General features: G+C 44.3%; 1 protein-coding gene across 1 annotated transcript in view; it reads right to left on the reverse strand.

Annotated features, from left to right (window-relative positions):
- LOC138723168 (neuronal growth regulator 1) overlaps positions 1–18922 on the reverse strand; it is a 289849-nt gene extending 270927 nt beyond the window's left edge. The window contains exon 1 of the mRNA XM_069862074.1: positions 18721–18922. Within this exon, the coding sequence (XP_069718175.1) occupies positions 18721–18890 (170 nt within the window). The 5' untranslated portion in view covers positions 18891–18922. The remainder of the gene's footprint in view (positions 1–18720) is intronic.
- Positions 18923–22199: the final 3277 nt, after the last annotated feature.

The raw sequence follows: 22199 nt of genomic DNA on the forward strand, positions 1-22199 counted from the left end.
AAATGTCTACACAAAACTCCTGCACTGAATGAGATGACTATCACAGAAAGCGTTCTTTACACCTCCAAAAACAAGATGTATTTTAAATCCATTGCCCTTTGATTAGATCAGTACAAATTAATCACAAATGTGTTACAGTGACAAAAGAAAAAAAAAAATCATGATCAGGTATTTGGATATAATACATGAAAGCTGAAGAGACAGAAAGCCCCAGATCAGTTCTGTAATGTGTAGGGAACAATCCCAGTTCCTGGAGCCTACCCGAGGTCACTGGACTGTCACCTTGCATGGAGCCTGGACCATGCTAGGCTGCCTGATTCAGCAGCTCCAGCACCGCCAGTGCCGTGGCTTTGGCCACACTATCACAGCCAGGGTGAATGCTGCAGGTTTTACAATCTCCTAACAAGAGCATACAGCTCTCTATAGAAAAAAAATAAAAACAGAAAATTCAACTACTCTATCTACAGTAAAGATTCTCAGATCATCTTCACTCCACACCTGTGCCCCAAGTTTAATTTTAAAGTTTGAATGGGTTTTGATGTTTCATAGATATTCACGTAGAGGCCGAGAGGCACATGTAATCATAGAATCATAGAACAGTTTGGGTTGGAAGAGACCTTAAAGATCATCTAGTTCCAACCCCACTGCCATGGGTACCTCCCTCTAGCTCAGGCTGCCCAAGGCCCATCCAACCTGGCCTTGAACACCTCCAGGCATGGGGCAGCCACAGCTTCCCTGGGCAACCTGTTCAAGCGCCTCACCACTCTCATAGTGAAGAAATTCCTCCTTATGTCTAGTCTAAATCTGCCCCTCTCCAATTTATACCCATTGACCCTAGTCCTATCACTACAAGGCTTTATGAACAGTCCTTCCCCGCCTTTGTTGTAGCCTTGAAGGTTGGAAAAAAAAAAAAGTACCTGTGAAAAAAGAAATATTTCATTCTCTCTTCCTCTCTTATTTAATAGTCTCAGAATGAAGAGTCTTGTACAATTTTCTAGTTCAATTGCTCCAGCTGGGGGGAAAATTGCTCCTCATAATTAGGCCACTTTCATAACATATTTACTCATCACCAGGTCTCCTGTGAATCTGACCAAAGCTCTACATCTGTGAATTGGTGACCTATTCCTTCACCACTGGTCATTTTCCCACCATCTTCTCTCCTCTCACCTGATTTTGATCCCACTACACACTTGTTCACAGGTTGCAGACAGAAAAGCAAAGCTCACCAACTACAGAAAAAAACATATAAAAGACTGTTTGCTTTTCATGACTACGGAACCTGCCTGTGTCTTTTCCAATAAGGCTGTGCTGGTGCACTCTGGGTCACTTGGGATGGGTGGGAAGCCCTGAGACCTGCTCACCCATTAAAGCTGAAGGGCTGGAGGTATGAAAGGCTTGATGATAGATCTGCAGAGGACCAAGGAAGGATTAACCCATGCCCTGCCACAGCAGATATAGGTTACTTGGTCATCACAAGCCTGTTATCTTTCACAGTACTTGGGATTTAGGCTTTCCAGTGTACTTAACATGTCTGGTGTATTCATTATTTATTGACAAATGTTCTTTTCAGCTATACGTGCCCTTCTTTTTATCTGTGGGTAGAGAATCAAAGTTCTGCCAAAAGCAGAAGTTGAAATGCAATCTTAATTGGGGACGAGCAGCAGCTGGACCACTAAAGCAAGTTGGAAGCTGTTGTTTTGATCTTCTACCTTAAGTAACACAAATTTCATATCTTTTTAAAAAAATATATGAACAAAATTGACTCATACATGAACACCACAGAAAGTAAACAGAGATTTTCAGTAACAGAAAATCTTTCAGATGACCTTTCTGTGATTCTATATTCTTCAGTGTGAGAGTGGTGAAAAACTGGAACAGGTTGACAAGAGAAGTGGTGGATGCCCCATCCCTGCAGGTTTTCAAGGCCAAGTTGGATGAGGCTTTGAGCAACCTGATCCAGTGGAAGGTGTTGAAACTAGATGATCTTTGACATCCCTTTCAACCGAAATCATTCTATGATCCTATAAGACTTTGAGACATTGCTTTATACAGGGATGTGAAATATCTAGTTGAGTATGTTCGAGTAATTATCCAGAAACAACTATGATGTTTGACCTGGCACCAGATCACCTCCCTGCCCAGAAGTGCTGCTAGTGCAAAGCCAGCCGTGGGTCCCTGTGGCAGCGGACCTGGTGCTGTTGAGTGGCTCCCACTCAGAAGCTGCTCCAACTCCTCACTCTGTGTCCCCAGCCCAGCAGTACTTAAACTGTGAGGTTAACAAATAAAAAAAGGGCAAACAGCCCCTCTCTAAGAAAAACTGGATAAGTGCTTGGTAACTGTCTTTACTAGTAGAGAGGTTTTCATTATTTTCTGATAAGCAGTGTGTGTTTCAAAAATCCTGGAGGATTTCCAGTTTCCTGTAGGTTGGGATAGGATGCTAAGCTTCTGATTTGTAGTTGAATTGTCAGCACAATAGTTTACTTCACAGACCTTCTTTCTCCAGAATCAGCCCTAAAGGACTTCTACAGTTAATGGGGCATTATGTAATTCAACACATCAACATCTTCTGAAGAATTTTAGTTGGACAATGTATGTTATGTTTCTCAAGCCGTTATGTAAATTTATCTCCTAAAATACCTTATCAAAAAAATTCCCAAAGAATTCAAGTAAATGGAACAGTAAGGGTTGGGATTTTCTTTATGAAGAAGAATATAATAATAATTTCTATAGCAGAAGTATGGAAGTTAGCTTTCACATGTTATAGTACACTGAAAGATTTTTAAGGTCACGGTGGCTCCCTACAATCACTGCCCACAGCACCAAAAAATCTGTTTACACATCATAAAAAAAGAACTGTGATATGAGAGAGCCTTAATACCTAAAAGAAAACTTTAGACTAATCAGCCTTTTTCCCCCCACTGTTTATATTAGCATTCCAGTGACATTTTTAATATTTAATTTTAGATTTACTTAATAACTGCACAAGACTATAAGAGAATTACACTGCTGAAGTGGGAGCGTGATTAGAAGTTAGAAGTGGCCTGGTGAGTCCAATCATGAAAGGTGTGCCTTGAGTGCTACAATGAAATTTAACTTCTAGCAAGAGGACCTGAAGTAGCAGCTAGGCAGTGAAACACTTTGACATATGTCTCTATATAACACATTTAAATGTACGTGAGTTTGCAGATTTACTGATTTAAGTCCTATGATAAATTCAAGACAACTATGAGTAACACATCAAGATAAATGTACACATACTTTTAATGAGTTAACCTTTAATTTTGTAAATATTATACCATCATATTAAGTTTATAAACAAAAATATTTAGCATGACTATTAGACAAAAGTTTTAGTTATTGCATTATTGTGTATTATTTCATTCTGTAAGCGACACAATACCTGCAAAACTACCACATTTTTAACTCACACTGGTATGTGATTTTTCATTACATCTCTTAAAGTACATAACTAAGCTAACTCAATACTTCATAAGCATTGATCCTAAAATAAGTAAATTTAATAATATAAGTCCTTTCTGAGACCTTCATATACAGCTGTGCTCATTTTAACTAATTTTGTCCATCTGATCCAAATTCCTCATTAAAAACTGCTATATTATGATGGTAGGGAACAGAATAACTGAAATAATTGCTTTTAGGCCTGACAGTTACCTACTTGAAGTCGTGTTTTCAATACAGCTGAGTTCATTAATCTTGCAGAAAAGACCTTGGCCTTTCAGATTTTGTGACAGAGTAGGCAAACACAGAAAACAGTGCCTTTATTTTTCTGTTTGTTTTTGCCAAGATATCCATTCTTCTTACTGCCTTTGGATATTTATTATTGTCTCAATTCAGGATATCAAATTATTTTGAGATTTCACTCAAGCTTGCATTCAATCTCCTAAAGACTTTAAGCATTCAAAGTCTGGGACAACCTCACCTGTAATTTATTTCAAAGTATATTGACACTGATCAACATCTTTGAAGAACATTTCCCCATCTCTGTTTTAATTAAGCTAAAATCATCTAATCAATCTAAAAATGTGGTAGAACAACTCTTCTTCTGCTCCCTAACTTTAGCTTCACTTATTTGCAAGAAACGAAAAAAGTCACTAGAAAATATTTACATTTAGAAAATATTTATTGAGGGACTGAGATGAGTCAACACAACTTCAAGAATTAAAAAACAAACAAACAAAAACCAACAGTCTTTGAAAGCTTGTTACTTAAATGTTTTTCTCTGGTTAAACCCCAAGTTTTCCTCTCAGCATCAAAGCACGAGTCCCACCTATAAGCACGAGGTACTGTTCCAGCTGTTCCAGCTCTTGCAGTAGTTGTTGAGTGTTGGCAGAAACCAATGCTTCCACGTGCATTCTGTAGCCCAAACAAATCGAAGCCTTACAGGCTGCTGTTCCCTCATGGCGGGTAGCCAACCAGCTCAGTATGATTGCTGATTTCTGCGGTCTTCATTTCAGCTCTGGGTTTCCTGGAACTAGCAGACAGGCTATAGGGAAATTATCCATCTTTTCATCCTTTCTTTGAGGCACCCAAACCTCTGCTGTTCTCCTTCACACTCCCATGGGTCATGGCATGGAAGCTGTTCTCCTCCTCTCCCCTGCTGGCAAAGAAGTTCTTGACCTTTATTCAGCTAATTTAGAGAAAATTAGCAGTTCCCCTCTTGCTGAGCCTTCACTGCAGTACAGCCCATTAATTTGGACTTCTCAGTCTGCTTCATTAATACCATTCTGAGTCTTCAGCAGAGAACCATTTGGCGAGTCAGGTACCACTGATGTAAAAGACAGTGAGCCAGGACACCAGCAACACATTGTGGACGCAGAAGACTCATCACAGACACATAGTCCTCTCAGAGGACTCTCAGTGTCGGTGGTCCCAGGGTGAGAAAAGCAGAAGCAGCAACTGCAGCAGCATTAACCATCCCAGTCCTCTACTGGGAATGGGACTGAGGCAAGCACAGAGGTTCCAAAATGCTGCACACATTCGTTATTGAGCATGGTGCCGCTCTCAGTACAGACCTTGTGCTCTGCTCACACACAGAAACCCCCAAGCTCTTATAGTTGTAGTCGATCATGGGAGCTTTGAACCATCATGCTGTCCTATAACACACAATACAGAGAACCTGATCTGATATTAAATTACATCAGTAATAATATACACTTTATTCTGAACTGTGTCACAAACATAAAATGTGTTTATTCCAAGACTGCAATGTACAACTCACCAAAAATATTGGCTTCAATATTTAGTGTTTGCATGTTTCCATCATGCATTTATAGCTCTATTTTAAAATTAAGTGACACCACTATTTACTGAAAGCTAAGGTTATGCTTGGAGACCCTGTGTCAAGTTGAACGATTCTACTGGGCAGTATCACAGTCAAAAGAATGGGAAAACAAAATGCACTCAGTTACACTCTTCCCCATTGAATTTCTCTCTGACCATTATACAGCAGTAATTTGGTGTTTTGGAAGACTGGAAGACTGTTCTGTAGACTGGAAGCCAGTCTACAGAAGCATTGTTTCCCCTGAAGGCTGCATCCCAGGCACCTCCTCACATCCTGCTCCCAGCAGCACTACCTTCCACGGCATCTTCTGACCACACACTACACATTTCACCTAGGTTTCACCGTGTGGCGGTCATTTGCCTACCAGCCGATAACTCAGAGCTTTCCAGACTAGCAAGGGACCAACCATGAAGAAACATCAGAAGATGTGGAGAACCAGAGCTGCCCAATTGAATGCCCCAAACTGGACCCCTATGTGATTTTATGCAATGTGCATAGTGACTACACCTCTGATGAACATGTTGAGTACAGACTAACATTTTGGGCACATATGCCAAAATAACTGCAGGAGACACCGCAGCAAGGCCAGCCTTCGCTCTGCAAAAGCCCATTGTAGACAGCTCCCAGGGATGCTGCACCCTGCACCTGCCCAGCCACTCACACTCCAGCCATGCACAAGCTGTGGTACCCACCTGCCCTGATCAGAGCCTGTTCCACAGTTAAAAAAGCTCTGCACTGGTTTTGAAGGATGTTGCCCTTCTTCTGGCTTCCTGAAGGAGCTGCCCCTTGTTCAGACACACTGCATGTGCTGAGGATGGTGAAGCAGCACGATCGGCTGCTTTGGAGCAATTACCCCTTGGGCTAGCGCACCCTTCCTGAGTGTGTGTCTGCTGCTACAAGGTCTGTTACTTTAAAAGAAGAGAGTAAACTTTCCTGAATTAAAATAAACCAAAAAATCCAGAGAGCAAGCTGCACTGCTTGTTTCTGTGCTCCTGATCCTGAGTGAATGAAGTACTCTAACATGTTGTCTTTTTCACCACTTTCACCTGTGTTATTAAAACCCAGAGCTAGTAAAATGGCAGTAAAACTTCTTCATAGATATTTCAGTAGTTAAGCTGGTAGCTTATTAAAACCTGATAAAAAAAACATCTTGGAGTTTTCATGTAAGTGTTGTACTGAATCCAAGAAGTACCTGCTTGGATTTTAAATACACTTAGCTGTTCAGTAAAATTTATTCTTCCATATACAAAGCTTACTGCCACATGGACCTTTTTTTACAACAGGGTGGAGGCAAGTGGAACAGGCAACTAGCATTGCCAAGCAGAAAGGTTGGGGGTAGGGGAGAGGATGAAGAGGAAAAATGGTTTAGAAAAATACTGCTTCATTTACTCCAGCAAATTTTTGGTTCCACAGCAGCACAAAACATTTCTCCTGCAACACCTTCCTGTTTCCACATGGCATCTACCCTCATCATAAACCTGAGGTTGCTGGAGCTATCTATAGTAGCTAGGAGCATTGCATAGTGTGCGGCCATGACCAAACACAAAGGAAGTACCTTTCCAGGGCAGGCACCAAAGTTACCTCTGAGGAGGCACATCAACACACTGGAGTAAGGAGTCTGTTCTATTTTAAATATTATTCTATGAATTCTACATAAAATGGACATCTTTAATGCAAAAATAAATCCAAAAAAACAAAAAAACCCCAAACCCAAACCAGTACCAAGACTATAAAGAACATGTATGGGTGCCTATATATATATAATTTTGGTCAGAAATTCAACTGAAGAAAAAATAATGATTTTCCTGTAAGTCAATAGCTGATGGATGGATGGGTGGATGGATTACCCTTTTTCACCACCTATCAGAAACACAGCAAAATAAATGCATTGAATCACCAGCTTTCTACTGCCCTCTGCGTGCTCCTGGACACCCAGCATAGGCCTGTCTGCTCAGCGGGTTAGGGCAGGTACTTCTATATGCACTCCATCCAGCCTCCCCATGGAGCTGGGAGCCTATTGCTTCTGGGGTGGTACAGGATGTAACCACTATTTATTTTTGCATAATCACATGCACCTTAACCACACTAAATCAATCAGAACTTAGTTTGAGACTTCCCTTCCCTTCTTCAATCATGTTTCCTTGGAGAGAACTGTCCTTCCTGTCATTCTTTCTTAATTAAGTACACAAAATCTGTAGCTGGCAGCAAAGCTACAGTGTGCCTTGAGACCTGTGGTTTACAGATGCTCCCCTCTCCAGTCAGTAAGAAATGGGAGTGTGGTTTCAAAGCCTTGTTTTCTTCTTTAACTAGTTATTTATAACTCCTAGCGGCTCCTATTGCTAGCCTGACTTCAAGTATCCCAGCACCTCTCAGTTCTCTGCTGACAGCAGCGTTATGCCCCCAACATCCCTAGCTCTGGAGCTTCTTACTAGGATCATGCTCTAAAGAAACACATTTCCTCTGTACCAACCAGCATCTAAAGTAAGCCTGAATAGTTGCGCAGTGTAACACGACAAACCCAAACCCGTCAGTCAGTCATTTCCAAAGAAATAAAGGGCAAAGGTCTTCATTGCCTTCTTCATACCTGGAATAAATTTAACAGGAGCATTTACGTCAAGTGAAAATCAGAAAGGGAGGACTCCAGTGTCAAGTGCTGCTTTACGATGGTGAATTATTTTCAGTTTAAAGACATTTTTAACATGAAGCCAGTGAAATACCAAAGGCATACAAGTGTACAGTAAATTATGTATGCCTATGTTTGGTAGAAGAAATAAGGCTCCTGCCTATTTTTGAACAGAATTGCATTATGTAAATACAGCATGTGTATCACAGATGCTACACTAAACTGGACAGTTACCATATTCCTGTATATTTATGTAAGTATAGAAAAACATACAGCATATATACATAAATACATAGAATTTCCTTCATTTACATTGACATTTGCATGAGAAAAATTACTGGAGATTTCTGCAAGAGGTATTGTATGCTAATGAGATCTTTTCCAAGATAAAACTGTTACTGCTAACAGTTGGATTCTCTCTTTGTTTTAATTATGCATGACTAATGATAGCTGTTTGGCTGTCTGACCACCAGATTGTCTGCCGTTGCCGAGGGAAAATCTTTTAAAATAGATTGACTGTTTTCCAGTTCAGGAACAGAGATGTTCTACTTCATCTTATATTTTGTAACAGTTCTGCAGGTGTGAAAAGCAAAACTTCAGTTGAACTCATTGGAGGGCATTCTCCTGTGTGTGTCACCACTAAATCTATACCAGTGTTAATATACCACACAAAACCAGAGTTACTGCTGGAGCTTCTGCAGACATTTCTGGCTCAGTGTTGTTACGTATATGGGAAAGACTATGCAAAGAGTTCCAAGAAACACTACAGTGATGGCTGGAGATTTTATTTGGCCTATTTTACATATCCACCTACATCCAAATACAGGTGCAGAAATTAATCCAGCCTGCTCTGGGGCCGCTGACAGCTATTATGCTGGGAAAAAAAGTGTGCAGCTAGTCAGAGGAGGAAATATTTTTTCTGCTGAGCTTAAAAGATATTTGAATAAAAATAAAAGGAGATAGACTGACAGTTTCTGATATGGTAGGATAAAAGTGAGTGGGATTTGGTGCGCCTCTGCAGAACATGAGACCGATGCAACCTTAGCAAGCACCCAGAGCAAGGGTCTGCTCAAGCCAACCTCTGCCGTGCTGCTTTCAGACCTCCATCGAGCAGCCCAGGTGTTCAGCCTCATCCTGGCCCCACCAAACATCTCTGCTGAGGGGCAGGGTTTAGTGATTGATAGGAATGTTTGGACTCGATGATCCGGCGGGTCTTTTCCAACCTAATGATTCTGTGATTCTGTGCTCCAAAGCTGGCCCGGCAGTGATGGCTCGGGATGGCTGCTCCGCACCGTCAGTCAGGTGGAGGCACAACTACTGACCAGAGACAGAGGAAGCACTGCCCCAGTGCTTACAAACGTAAGGAAGCAGGTTGCCATGTTAATATCAACCCTGAACTGACGCCTGGGCTGAGCCAAGGAAAACAAAACTGCAAATTTGAGGAATTCCTTCCTTAGTTTCCTAGTGGGACCTTTTTTTTTTTTTTTTTTTTTTTTAATGGCAAGTACCTGGATTTTGTATCAATCATCTCTGCTCAAAGCTGAGAGACAGGGCTCAAGAGGACTATAAACCCCTTGCCTCTGCCTTGGCAGAGGGGTGTTTAAGGAATATTTCTCCACATGTTGCTCGTGAGGAGCAGCATTCTTATGGGGACACAAAGGTTTGCCTTTCAACCTTATCTTTGTGGACCGTTTTGACTCACAGATGAAGCAAGGTAAAGGAGCCAGCAGCTCTGGACCGGAGGCCTGCAGATGGATACAATCAATTAACCGTATTGATTAGTGAAGCACTACTTCATCACAGGCAAGTCCACTGCTGCTGCTGTCACCAGCAAAACCTCACTGAACTTATCCAGAGCTGGATCCAGAGCTTATCCAGCCAGATTGACCTCCCCTTGCCTTCACTCTGCTGCTGGCTTGGACCTCTCTAGTTCCAAAAAAAGTGTTGCTTATTCTCAGCCCACACAGCTGCCCTGCACTGGGGGTATCTGAAGGGGGTGGCTGGCAGTGGCAGGGTGAATGCTGAGCATCATCTATTCCGTCTCATTCCCTTACCACAAAGATCAACAGCACCCTCAGAGAGGTGCAAGCTTTGCTGTACCCATCCATCTCCACAAGGCTCCAAAAGACCTGAACTGTCTCCAGACTGATTCCTTGAGTGTGCTGGAGCCCAGATTTTAGTTTCTGAGCACAATGTTGGGTCAAATTTCCACCAGGAGAGACAGTGGTAAGCCCATACCACATGTGTCTGAATGGCCTGTGAAATGAGGCAGCCTGAACCCCTGAGACTTGTTCCCCTGGGATATCGGCTGCAGTCAACTCTTATGCTAAATGACAAGAAGAATGTAATTTAAGTCTCTGTTTTTTCCTCAACAGAACAGCCCTTTGGAACAAATTCTGGTTTTCATTCCTTACTGATTCCTTGTTTTGTTACTTCCTCCACATAACATATGAAACATTTGCAATCGTTTAAAATGATAAATTATTTTAATTTACTCTAAATTTATTTATTATTACTGCACAGACAAGAGGCAAGCACCATAATGTGCTTGTTTAATAATTGGCAAGGACTTCGAATGTGAAAGCCTTACCCAAACAACAACTTAATTTTATGGCTGTGTGTGCACATATGTCTACTCGTTCCAGTAACATTTCAGAGAGACAGGAACAAAGCTTCCTATAGCCAAATAATTTATGATCCTGAACTGCACAAGAATACCAAAAAAAGTATAGAAATCAAGAAATATACCTTTTAAAATCATAAAGGAAAAAAGAAAAAAAATGTATATTTATTACATGACTTCTCCATCCATACACACAGCTGCATTCATAAGTGGGTGCACACAACTGCATCCAATACCAGCAAGTGGACATACATCAGAGGGACTGTAATGCTGGAATATATATATTATCTCAAAATTTATATATGCTATATACACTTGATATTCACTTGCTACTCATGCTGCAAAACTTTCATTTCAAATGGCCAGTTCTCAGTAATACCAATGACAACAGACGGAAAACATTTGGCCACTGTGTCACCATCTTTCCATGACCACTGTTGCTTCTTAGGCAAAGACTGTTGGCTATAAAAGGCAGTTCTTCTTGGAAAAGAAGGCAAAACTGGCAAGTAAGTCCCAGTCTCCAAAAGTCACTAGCCCTGTTCAGCAACTTAAATATGAATCAGGCACCTAAATCCCCCTGAGGACCTGAACAGCTTTGCAGTCAAAGCCTGCATGATCTGCTTGACAGAGGCACTCAAGCTGCATAAACACCATCAATAATTTTGACCAGATCAGCTGTACGTTCCTCAGGACCATTGATGTGGGAATCTGATTGTGATTGTGAACAGAGAAGGCCTTGTGGGGGATGTGTGAACAGAGAAGGCCTTATGGGGGATGTGGCAGTAGGTGGACGCCTAGGAGAAAGCGATCATGAGATGATAGGGTTTTCTGTTCTAGGTGAAGTGGGTGGTTAGTAGGACACTAGCATTAAATTTCCAGAGGGCAGACTTCAAACTCTTCAGAAGGCTGGTTGGCAAAGTCTCATGGGAGACGGTACTCAAGGGCAAGGGAGCCCATGAAGGCTGAGAGCTCTTCAAAAAGGAAATCCTAGCAACTCAGGAGAAAGCCATCCCAGTGTTCCGGAAAAAAAGCTGGCAGGGGAAAACAACAGCTTGGTTGAATAGAGAGATCTTGAGTGATATCAAGAAGAAGAGAAATGTTTAAGAGCTCTGGAACAGGGCTCAGGCCTCATGGGTGGACTACAGAAGGGAAGAGAGATTGTGTAGGGAAAAAATCAGAAGGGCTAAGTCTCAACTAGAAATCAGATTGGCAAAGTCTGTGAAAGATAACAAAAAATCTTTCTATAAATATATAAATAATAAAAGGGGGACTAGGGAGACCATACAGTCCCTATTGGATGCAGAAGGAACAACAGTGATAGGGGATGAGGAAAAGGGTGAGGTACTTAATGCCTTCTTTGCCTCAGTCTTTAATTGTAAAGAAAGTCGTTCCGTCTGTGTACAAACCCAGGAGCTAGAGGAGCAAAATGAGGCTCCCATGATCCAAGATGAGGTGGTCAGAGCCTTGCTTGCCCAACTGGACACCCACAAGTCTATGGGGCCGGACGGGATTCACCCTAGGGTGTTGAAGGAGCTGACGGATGTCCTGGCCAAACCCCTTTCCATCATCTTCCAACAGTCCTGGAAGACTGGGGAAGTTCCACTGGACTGGAGGCTGGCTGATGTTGTGCCCATCTACAAGAAGGGTCGCAGGGAGGACCCAGGGAACTACAGGCCTGTCAGTCTGACCTCAGTGCGAGGGAAAGTCATGGAGCAGGTGATCTTGAGTGCTATCATGAAGCACATGCAAGAGAACCGGGTGATCAGGCCCAGTCAACACGGGTTCACGAAAGGCAGGTCTTGCCAAACTAACCTGATCGCTTTCTATGACAAAGTGACTCGGCTGCTGGACGAGGGAAAGGCTGTGGATGTGGTCTTCCTGGACTTCAGTAAAGCGTTTGACACAGTTTCTCACAGCATTCTGCTTCGGAAACTGTCAGCCTCTGGCCTGGACAGGCGCACACTCTCCTGGGTGGAAAACTGGTTGGATGGCCGGGCCCAGAGAGTGGTGGTAAATGGTGTGAAATCCAGCTGGAGGTCAATGACAAGTGGGGTTCCCCAGGGCTCAGTGCTGGGTCCAGTCCTCTTCAATGTCTTTATCAATGACCTGGATGAAGGCATCGAGTGCGCCCTTAGCAAGTCTGCGGACGACACTAAGCTGGGTGGAAGTGTCGATCTGCTGGAGGGTAGGGAGGCTCTGCAAAGGGATCTGAACAGGCTGGACCGCTGGGCAGAGTCCAATGGGATGAGGTTTAACAAGGCCAAATGCCGGGTCCTGCACTTGGGGCACAACAACCCTGTGCAGTGCTACAGACTAGGAGAAGCCTGGCTGGAAAGCTGCCTGGAGAAGGACCTGGCGGTGTTGGTTGACACCCGACTGAACATGAGCCAGCAGTGGCCCAGGTGGCCAAGAAGGCCAACGGCATCTTGGCTTGGATCAGAAACGGCGTGACCAGCAGGTCCAGGGAGGTTATTCTCCCTCTGTACTCGGCATTGGTGAGAATGCTCCTTGAATCCTGTGTTCAGTTCTGGGCCCCTCACCACAAGAAGGATGTTGAGGCTCTGGAGCGAGTCCAGAGAAGAGCAACGAAGCTGCTGAAGGGGCTGGAGAACAAGTCTTGTGAGGAGCGGCTGAGAGAGCTGGGATTGTTTAGCCTGGAGAAGAGGAGGCTGAGGGGAGACCTCATTGCTCTCTACAACTACCTGAAAGGACGTTGTAGAGAGGAGGGTGCTGGCCTCTTCTCCCAAGTGACAGGGGACAGGACAAGAGGGAATGGCCTCAAGCTCCGCCAGGGGAGGTTTAGGCTGGACATTAGGAAAAAATTCTTTACAGAAAGGGTCATTGGGCACTGGAACAGGCTGCCCAGGGAGGGGGTTGATTCACCTTCCCTGGAGGTGTTTAAGGCACGGGTGGATGAGGTGCTAAGGGGCATGGTTTAGTGTTTGATAGGAATGGTTGGACTCGATGATCCGGTGGGTCTCTTCCAACCTGGTTATTCTATGATTCTATGGGATTTCATAGCTCCACGCCTACCCTCACCTCTCCCCGAGTAAAATCCATGATAGTGACTGTAATGCTGTAATTTCATTCTTGAGCACCTAAAGTCAGGGGAAGAAGAAGCAGGAGCTGGAAGTGGTCCCAACATGTTTTTCTTTGGCTAGGACTCCCCTGCACCCATGGTAAGGCACTGATCTGCATTCCAGGAAAAAGAGAAATCTAGTCTGAAAATCAGAATGTTTTGAATGCCAGAGACATAGGACAAGTGGGTCTGGCTGCTGCCACCAAACTTCTCCTACCAAAACAGAGTTCATCCCCATACAGACTCTGATTTCAGAGACCTTGCTTTTGTTATCTAGATTAGATAAACAATGTTAGGTGGACATCTGTGCTCTGAACAGTCAATGTTCATCAGATGAAAGCTGTGGCAGAAAAGAGGAAGCATCCCATTTTCCAATATGAATGAAGAAGATGATATGCAGCTTGGAAAGTCATTTTCAATAGATGGTGAGAACAATGATCTCTGCCAAGCTCGAGGGAGCCACAGTGAAGCACTTAGTCATCAGTGCCACGCAAGGAACAGCATTTCTCCGATACACAGTTGCATGCCTCCTGTGTGGCCCTGGGGGTGTCATAGTCAAAAAGATCAGTGCCTCTTGGAGGAGGCAGAAATCATGCCTGCTGCATGATAAGGACATAGGAACATAGTGGACAGGTATGATTGGACTTGATGATGTCAAAGGTATTTTCTCACCAAACAATTCTATGATTCCTACTTTTCACTGACAGACTTTGGGAACCTCAGGGGGTCCCAGCTCCAGGTTTAACTCTTTGCAGTGAAGAATTCACATCATTTTACATACTGCAGAACACGTATTTCATACATTACTCTATACTCACAGTGAAGATAAAATCTTTCACTTTTTTGAAAAATGTGTCAACTTCTAAAACTTAATTTACTGTGATTACGCAATGCAAACATACTATCAGGTAAACTAGCTTTTATTATCCATGAGCTCCAAGAAAAATAAAATGCAAGATAAAAACCTGCTTGCTTGAGAAAGCCATTTTGATTGTCTTCAGATTTGTACATGTACATATCTAAGGGATTTTGTTTACAAATGGCAAGTGAGGTATGGGAGAACTGTATGCAGGAACTGTTAAGAAATGCATAATTGTTTTCTTGGACACATAAAGCCAAGAGGGCCACACTCACAAACTAGGTAAGCATCAGCGCAGAAAGTCAGAGAGAAATCCGTTTTTCTTTCCTGGAAGCAGAAATGCCTCTTGCTGCAATGCTGGTAGCGAGCTTTCAGGCTGCACTGCTTGCATCACTCCGTGCATGGCCAGCAGGATAGGGACAGAGCAGTCGCCACCCAGGTGGAGGTGGCCTTCATACTTCTGAGCATCCAACCCTCAAGTACAAAAACTGCTTTCCAGACAGTGAGGGATGAGAAACAGGTTAGTTATGCCTGCTCTGATCAAACTGCTCTGCATTTGTCACCTCTCTTGAAACACTCCAGTTCCAAATTGCCACTTCTACTGTCAAGATTACGGACATGTTGCAAACATATGGTGATCCCTCTACTTACAGGAGGTCTTGAAAAGGGTCACTAGAGAAATCCAGTCCTGAAAATACAGACTGTTTCCATATTTCTAAGAGTTTACAGTATGGCAAATTTGTTCTTTTAATAAAATAATGTTTTTATAACTTGCTCTCTCTTTCCTCATGTGTTTTCATTAAATCATAGCTGGTTGCCCAGGAAGAGTATAGAAAAGATGCAGGACACCTTCTGAAAATAAGTGTCTTTCCCAAAGTATTTTGGCGTACAAAACAACAGCATTACTGTTACACTTTTTTGTTAACTTCAATAAACAGCGACAAAAACAGTGTTGGGACTGCATAGATCAATCACTGACTAGAAACAAAAGGTAGCAGGTTTTAGTTATTCAGACTACAGAAATAACTCATCATAAGAAAGAATGCCTAATGAGAGATTTCTTTAAAAAATGATTGCTAAGCTGCTTTCCATACCAACACAAGTGCTCTGTGACATCCTTGGCAAACTGTCTATTCAGTTTGTCCATCTGGAGGTAAAAAGGGTGGGGTGCTATGCCTTTTGCCAGCTTTGGGGAGCACTGGCCATGGAGGCCATGGAAGAACCAGGAGCATCCCATCACTCGCCACGCACCAGTAAAGTGCGTCCCAGCCCCATAGTGGTCCAGGTGGGGAGGATGGGGAGAGCACCCACAGCACAGTGTACAGTGAGGGGTGATGGGGCAGGGAGGCTGGCCAAGCAAGAGTTCTGAGCAGGGAGTGATGCTCACAGTTTCACTTCTACAGCACTAGGAAAATGCTGCATGAGTTTGATGCTAAATTGATTAATTACACTTTCGTCTGAGTTAACTATTTTAGAATGAGGCAGCTATACTATTATTTTACTTCATGTTAACACTTAGAGGTTATTCTGGAAAACCTCAGCAGCTCAAGGAGGTTTTATTCCTCGTCTTTAGGAAAGACAATGAAAACTTAATGTGAGAACTGAGACTGGAACTTGGCTTGCTCAGTCTGCCACCTTATTCACTGAAACAGTCTATGTACTTTGTGCCCTAATATTTTAGCTAAAGACAAGACTCGCAAGTGAAAGTTTATCCTCAGTTCAATGCAGGTATCCCTATTTATTCCCACTCCATGCAGACCTCAAAACGTGGGCCGGTACGTAAGTAAGCTGCACAGCTGAATAAAAGCCCTGAGAAGCAGCACCAGAGCCCTGGGAGCCGGCACGGGTTGTGTGTCGTGTGAGTGCTCCCACAGCGCCCACAACGCCCTCTCATGAGGTGATGCCTCCACCTAAACGAGCATCACATAAATCACTCGCATCTTCTTGCAGCCAAGAAAATGCTGACTCAAAGACATGGGATTTACTGCCATATTCTAGCATTAATTATTAAAGACAGGAATGCTAGATGCTTTAGGCGTGGTGCTTGCCTTTGTAACAAAGTAAGAAGGTAACTTTAGAAGCCCTGATTGGAGAATGGATACAATTGGAAAAGCCTGGTGCTGTGAGGTGAATCAACACGTGCCAGCAGAAGGGTGCTGATGGTTGTCTTGCCGTAAGTGGCTGGGAACCACAGCCAGCTTGGGATGCTGTGATGTACGGTAACAGAGAAGAGCTAAATTCAGATGGCTACAGGGCTGGAAGGAAGAAACCCCTCTTCTAACACCCAAATTGCTTTATCCAGCTCATCAGAATTTGTATTTAAATAAATCACCAGCTTCCAGTACTCGGGGTGCTAAGCGCAATTATTTTAAGGTATATTGAAATATATTTATGTTACAAATATCCAGTGAGTAAAAATGCAGAGGAGCAGTGAAGATGAGCAGTGAGAGATTCAAGTTAAACAGCTCTACTCATCTTCTGCTTACTCTTTTGAAAGTGTTTTGTCCTACAGTGATCCTACATTTCCTCTTTCAAGTTGCTTTAGTTCCCCTTTCAATGACAGCTGAAAACAAAATAAACTCTAATTTGAAAGAAAGCCTACAAAAGGTGTATGAAATGAAAGAAGTTAATCATAAAGCAAGAAGAAGAACAAACAGATGTAACGCTGCTATTTCACCATCTAATTGCTTTGTTCCAGAGTTCAGTAGTGATGCTAATATTTCTGTTAGCAGCATCTCTTTATAAAACAGATATTCTCCCTCCCTTGTGAGAAAATAGTAATGTCTTAATCTTAAAGCTCGATTTTCTTTTATGTAACCTACCCAGTTGCACAGACACTGAGTTTAAAACGGAATCTTAGGCCTAGGAAACAGAAAATATTCCAGCTGAAACCCACCAGGAAGTAATCTTTAGAGTAATTCCACAATTGTTTACTAAGGTAGTTCTAAACATAGATTTGTCTATGCCCTAATAATGCTTAGTACTGCCTGAGTATCCTTCTTAACTGCCCAGGAACTCACCTAGTTACCTTCTATGCAACCTTTAAGTCTGAAACGGTACAAATAAAGCAGACTTTTTTTTTTTTTTATCATTTCCTTTGATTCTCCTGTTCTGCAGACAGAAAGCAGGAGGACCTCAGGACATCTCAAAATACAGAGCAGAATTGAGGTATATATAAAAAATAGTTGTGAGCTGCCCTACATAGACATCTACTGTATTTTCAGTAGCTACTACACCAGAAGCAGTCTGACTTGCTGTAAAATTATTCCAAATTCCTACTGAAAATTTCATAGCAGATTGTATGATCATTAAAAATGGATTATGGCCAAAATACTTTGTAATCTGAAGGCATAAGTGAGTGACACCCCAACAAAAAGAAAAATACGGCCAGATACTTCATAGCTTAAAACTACTGCCAATTAAATCAGAGCTTTTATGACAAGCAAGGAGGTTCAACCCACCACAATCATATTCCAGAGAACGGGAGAATGTATTTTTCTTGAACTATGGCAAGATCAAAACAGAAGTACAACGCATGAATAAAAAGTTAGAATCGGGGGGAGAAAATAATCAAATCAAGCCAGAGGATTAATGAAGACAAATCAACAAGAAGGATTCAAGAAGATTAAGTATGATGTATGACTACCGGTAAACAAATTTTGCTCCAGTCAAGCGGACTGAGAAGATACCGTAGGCACGGGGAGCGCAAGGTTCATTAGGAGAAGCAATAACAGCTACGGTAAGCCTGTAATCTCCTAATGGCGTAAAGCTGGCTCCCCACGTTAATCGTTGAGAAGCAGGAAAACGTAAAAGAAAAATAACGAGGCGGATGCTCCTGGCGGGTCGTAATCCGCGTTCCAGCCCAGCGACGCTCCGACTGCAGAGCCCGCAACTGCTGCCAGAACTCCAAACCGCATCATTTCACCCAGCAGCCCGTTTCCAAACTTCTATCAACACACCGCGCGCTGCTAAAAAAAACCAGTCAAAACGGGGAAAGGTCGCCACCACGCCCCAGGGAGCAGGAGAGCGGCCCGGCGGCCGCCCCGGCTCCGGAGATGCGGGCGCCGGGAGCTGTCGGTGGCAACTTTCCCGCACCGCCCGGGCGCCCCCCGCCCTCCCCGGGAGCAGCCGCAGCATCCCCAGCGCGGCACCCGCGGTTCCGCCGGGAGCCCCGGCCGCTCTCGGGGACGCGTCCGAGCCCGCTCGCCCCATCGCGGCCGCGACCGTCTCCTACCTAAGCACCGCCGTGTCCCCCTTCCTGACCACCAGATTGTCCACGGCCGCTCCGGGGAAATCTCCGCCCGGAGCGGCGAGTCTCCCGGGGGGCAGGAGACAGCAGAGGCCGAGGAACACGATGGCGAGCCGCTGGTGGGAGCCCCCGGCGCTCCGCACCAGCGGCATCATCTCCGCGCCGCTCCGCGCTGCTCCCGGGCCCGGCGGCTGCCGAGCGCTGCCCCCGGCGGCGGCGGCGGCTCCTCCCGGCCGGTACCCGCGGTCGCTGGCGGAGAGCGGAGCGTGGCTGCTCCCGGGCGGCCGCCGCGGCAGCATCCAGCGAGGAGAGGGCAGCGCGCCCGCTCTGCGCGCCGCGGCGGCGGCGGGGCGGCCCCGCTCCCAGCCCGTTGCCACGCAGCCGTCGCCCTGGCAACCGTCCCGGCGGCGGAGGGATGCGCGCCGCCCTCCCCGCCGCTTCGCGGGGCCGGCTTCTCTGCCTTCTCCCCCTTTTTCTCTCCCCCCCCCCCCCCCCCCCCCATCCACCGCCACCCCTCCTCCTTTCTCGGGCTTCCCGCTCCGCCGTCCCGCCCCCTCGGCATCCCTGAGCGCGGCGGGCCCAGCAATCGCAGCGGACGCCGGTGCCACATCGCATCGCAAGCCGCTCCTCGGGACCGCTCTCTTCCCCCAGGGTTTAATGAAAATCTACCCCTTTGCCAAACGCTAGCAAGTCAAATATTGCTTTAAGGCTGTAGTGCTGGAAATCGCACCAACAGCTCCACGGTGAGGCTTCCTCCTCCCTTGGGAGCTGCTAGGATTTCCAAAGAAACCATCCGGTTGTTTCTGGCATATAGGGTTGGCCACTCTGATATTTCGGGAATACCGTTTCCTACAATTCTACTAGGACATTCACCAACAGCAGGAAAAAAGTAGTAAAACACATTGACAGATTATTTCCCTATAGACATAAAACCGAGCAACCTTTTTTTCCTCCTGTGGTCTTCTCCTACATGTGAAATGCACGCTCAAAACATTGTCAGCCTCTGATAAACACCACTAAATGAGGGACCATTTGCTGGGCTTGCTTACCCAAATGTCCACTTTCCAGCCTAAGTGGTCACCACAGAGCATGAGGCTGCACTTCTCCGGGGTCAGGCTGAGCCTCCAACAGGAATCACTCTCCTCCTGTCTGTTTGAGAGAAATTGCATAAGCGATGCATGATTATGTAACAGGAATTGTATGACTGCTGCGACATTATACACAGTTTTGAAGCATTTTCACACTAATTCACACACGTCTGGCCAATACAATGTTCTAATGGTTCCTTCATAGCAGCTCTGCAACCCCATTCTGCCAGCTCATAGTACAACATGCACTGATTTACCTTTCATCAGCTGCCGCAGAATACGTACTTTCCTGGTGCACAATTTTTTCCTACTCCAAATTTGCACTGGGAGTATTTCAGAGTAGAATGTTCCACGTAAAAAGCTTTAATAATCATGATACTTCCAAAGCTCACTTTCTCGATAAAGTTGTATTCCTTCTCTTGCATCCCATTACATAAGATCTTTCCAGCTGCCAAAATGAATTCTAGGGTACACAAAAGGGATTTTTTCCTCTACTTCTGCAGCACATGCTACTACCGAGTTTCCTTGGTAAGGAGAGAGATTGGTTCACAAATTTTGATGTGAAAGACTTGCCATCAGTATTATTGCTATAGTACACTAATGCCTTTTTAATGGTAAACGCAACTCTGTAGAGAGACAATTGTTTGTGCTAGCAGACATGCAACTGCCGTAGTGTGCAGTATCTACCCATTGGGACTGAGACAGTAGGAATTTCCTAAAAGCACGAGTTGTACATCTAGTATCAATAATATTGTTAGGAGTATTTCTGAGGCAACACCATGCATTTTGAAATGGGTTTGTCAACAGGACAGACTCTAACCATAAGCCTCAGTTCCTTTTCCTAATAGGGAATTGTTAATAACAGGTGGAGATGTCCCACATCTAACAGTCACCATCCCACATTCAAATATATACAACAGTCTCCCGTAGGACCTTTCCAGATGTGTATCCTTCTTGCAATTAGCAATCAACAAAACTTAACATCCTAAACAGTTGTAAATGTCGTGTCTGCGTTGCTCTTGGATATAATTTTTACAATCACACATCGAGTTCTGTTGTCATCAGTGTCAAAATGGTTCTCCAAATACTGCATCCTCAAAATATTTACTCTCAGAGGAACCTCAGTACCTCAGTGTCTTTGGTCTGAATTTCTTCTCTGACATTTCACCTGTGGCAATGTATTGGCTTTCAGAGTTATTTTTTGTCTTCTGCATAACTATCCAGAATCACAGTACAGCTGGGGCTGGCGGAGACTTCCAGAGGTGATCTTGTCCACCCTCATGTCCCCCAATTAAATAGGACCACCTAGAGATGGTTACCCAGGCACATGTCTAATTGATTTTGAATATCTTCAAAGATGGAGACTCCACAGCCTCTTTGATGCATTCCCTGCCAGTTGGCTTACTGGGTCTGCAAGTTTTTTGTCATAGAATCACAGAATATTTTGAGTCAGAAGGGTCCTTAAAGATCACCCTGTTCCAACCGCCCTGCCACTGACAGGGACACCAGGTTGGTGTCCCTGGACACCAACTAGGACAACTAGGACACTAGACCAGGTTGCTCTAAGTCCCATCCAACCTGGCCCTGAACACTTCCAGGGATGGGGGGGGTATCCGTAACTTCTCTGGGCAACCTGTTCCAGTGCCTCAACACCCTTGGAGTAAAAACCTTCTTCCTAATGTCTAACCCAAATCTCTGTTCTTTCAGCTTAAAACCCTTGTCCTATCCCTATACTCCTTGATAAAGAGCTCCTCCCCAGATTCCTTGTAGGCACCCTTTAAGTACTGGAAGGCTGCTTTAAGGTCTTCCCAGAGCCTTACAATTCTCCAGGCTGAACCAGCCCAACTCTCTCACTCTGTGCTTGTATAAGGTGCTCCAGCCCTTTGATCATCTTCGTGGCCCTCCTCTGGACTTGCTTTTACAGACTCCTCTCCTTCCTAAGCTGAGTACTCCCGAACTGAACTCAGAACTACAGGTGAGGTCTCATGAGAGCAGAGTAGAGGGGGGAATAACCTCCCCTGACTTGCTGGTCACACTTCTTTCGTTACAGCCAAGGATGTTATCTTGGAGCCAAACATATAACATGGCTCTGGCTTTGGATCCTAGGATGGTGTCTTCCCCATTCACATACTCAGGCATGTTGGACTTCTGTCACTTTCAATGTATCAAACTGCCTACAGTTGTAGTATTCTGTTCTATAGACTCCTGCTGTCTGTAAAGCTGGAAAGTGAGCAGTACTGCAGTAATTCTTTAACGAGACCCAGTAGAAGATAACTCCTGTATTGGGGGTAATATACCTCCAAGGCATGATCCAAATTTTGCAAGGAGGAAGACATATGACCACACGAGAATCAGCTTTTGTAAGTGAAAAACTTC

Source organism: Phaenicophaeus curvirostris, chromosome 8 (genome assembly GCF_032191515.1).
Source record: "Phaenicophaeus curvirostris isolate KB17595 chromosome 8, BPBGC_Pcur_1.0, whole genome shotgun sequence".
Taxonomy (NCBI): domain Eukaryota; kingdom Metazoa; phylum Chordata; class Aves; order Cuculiformes; family Cuculidae; genus Phaenicophaeus; species Phaenicophaeus curvirostris.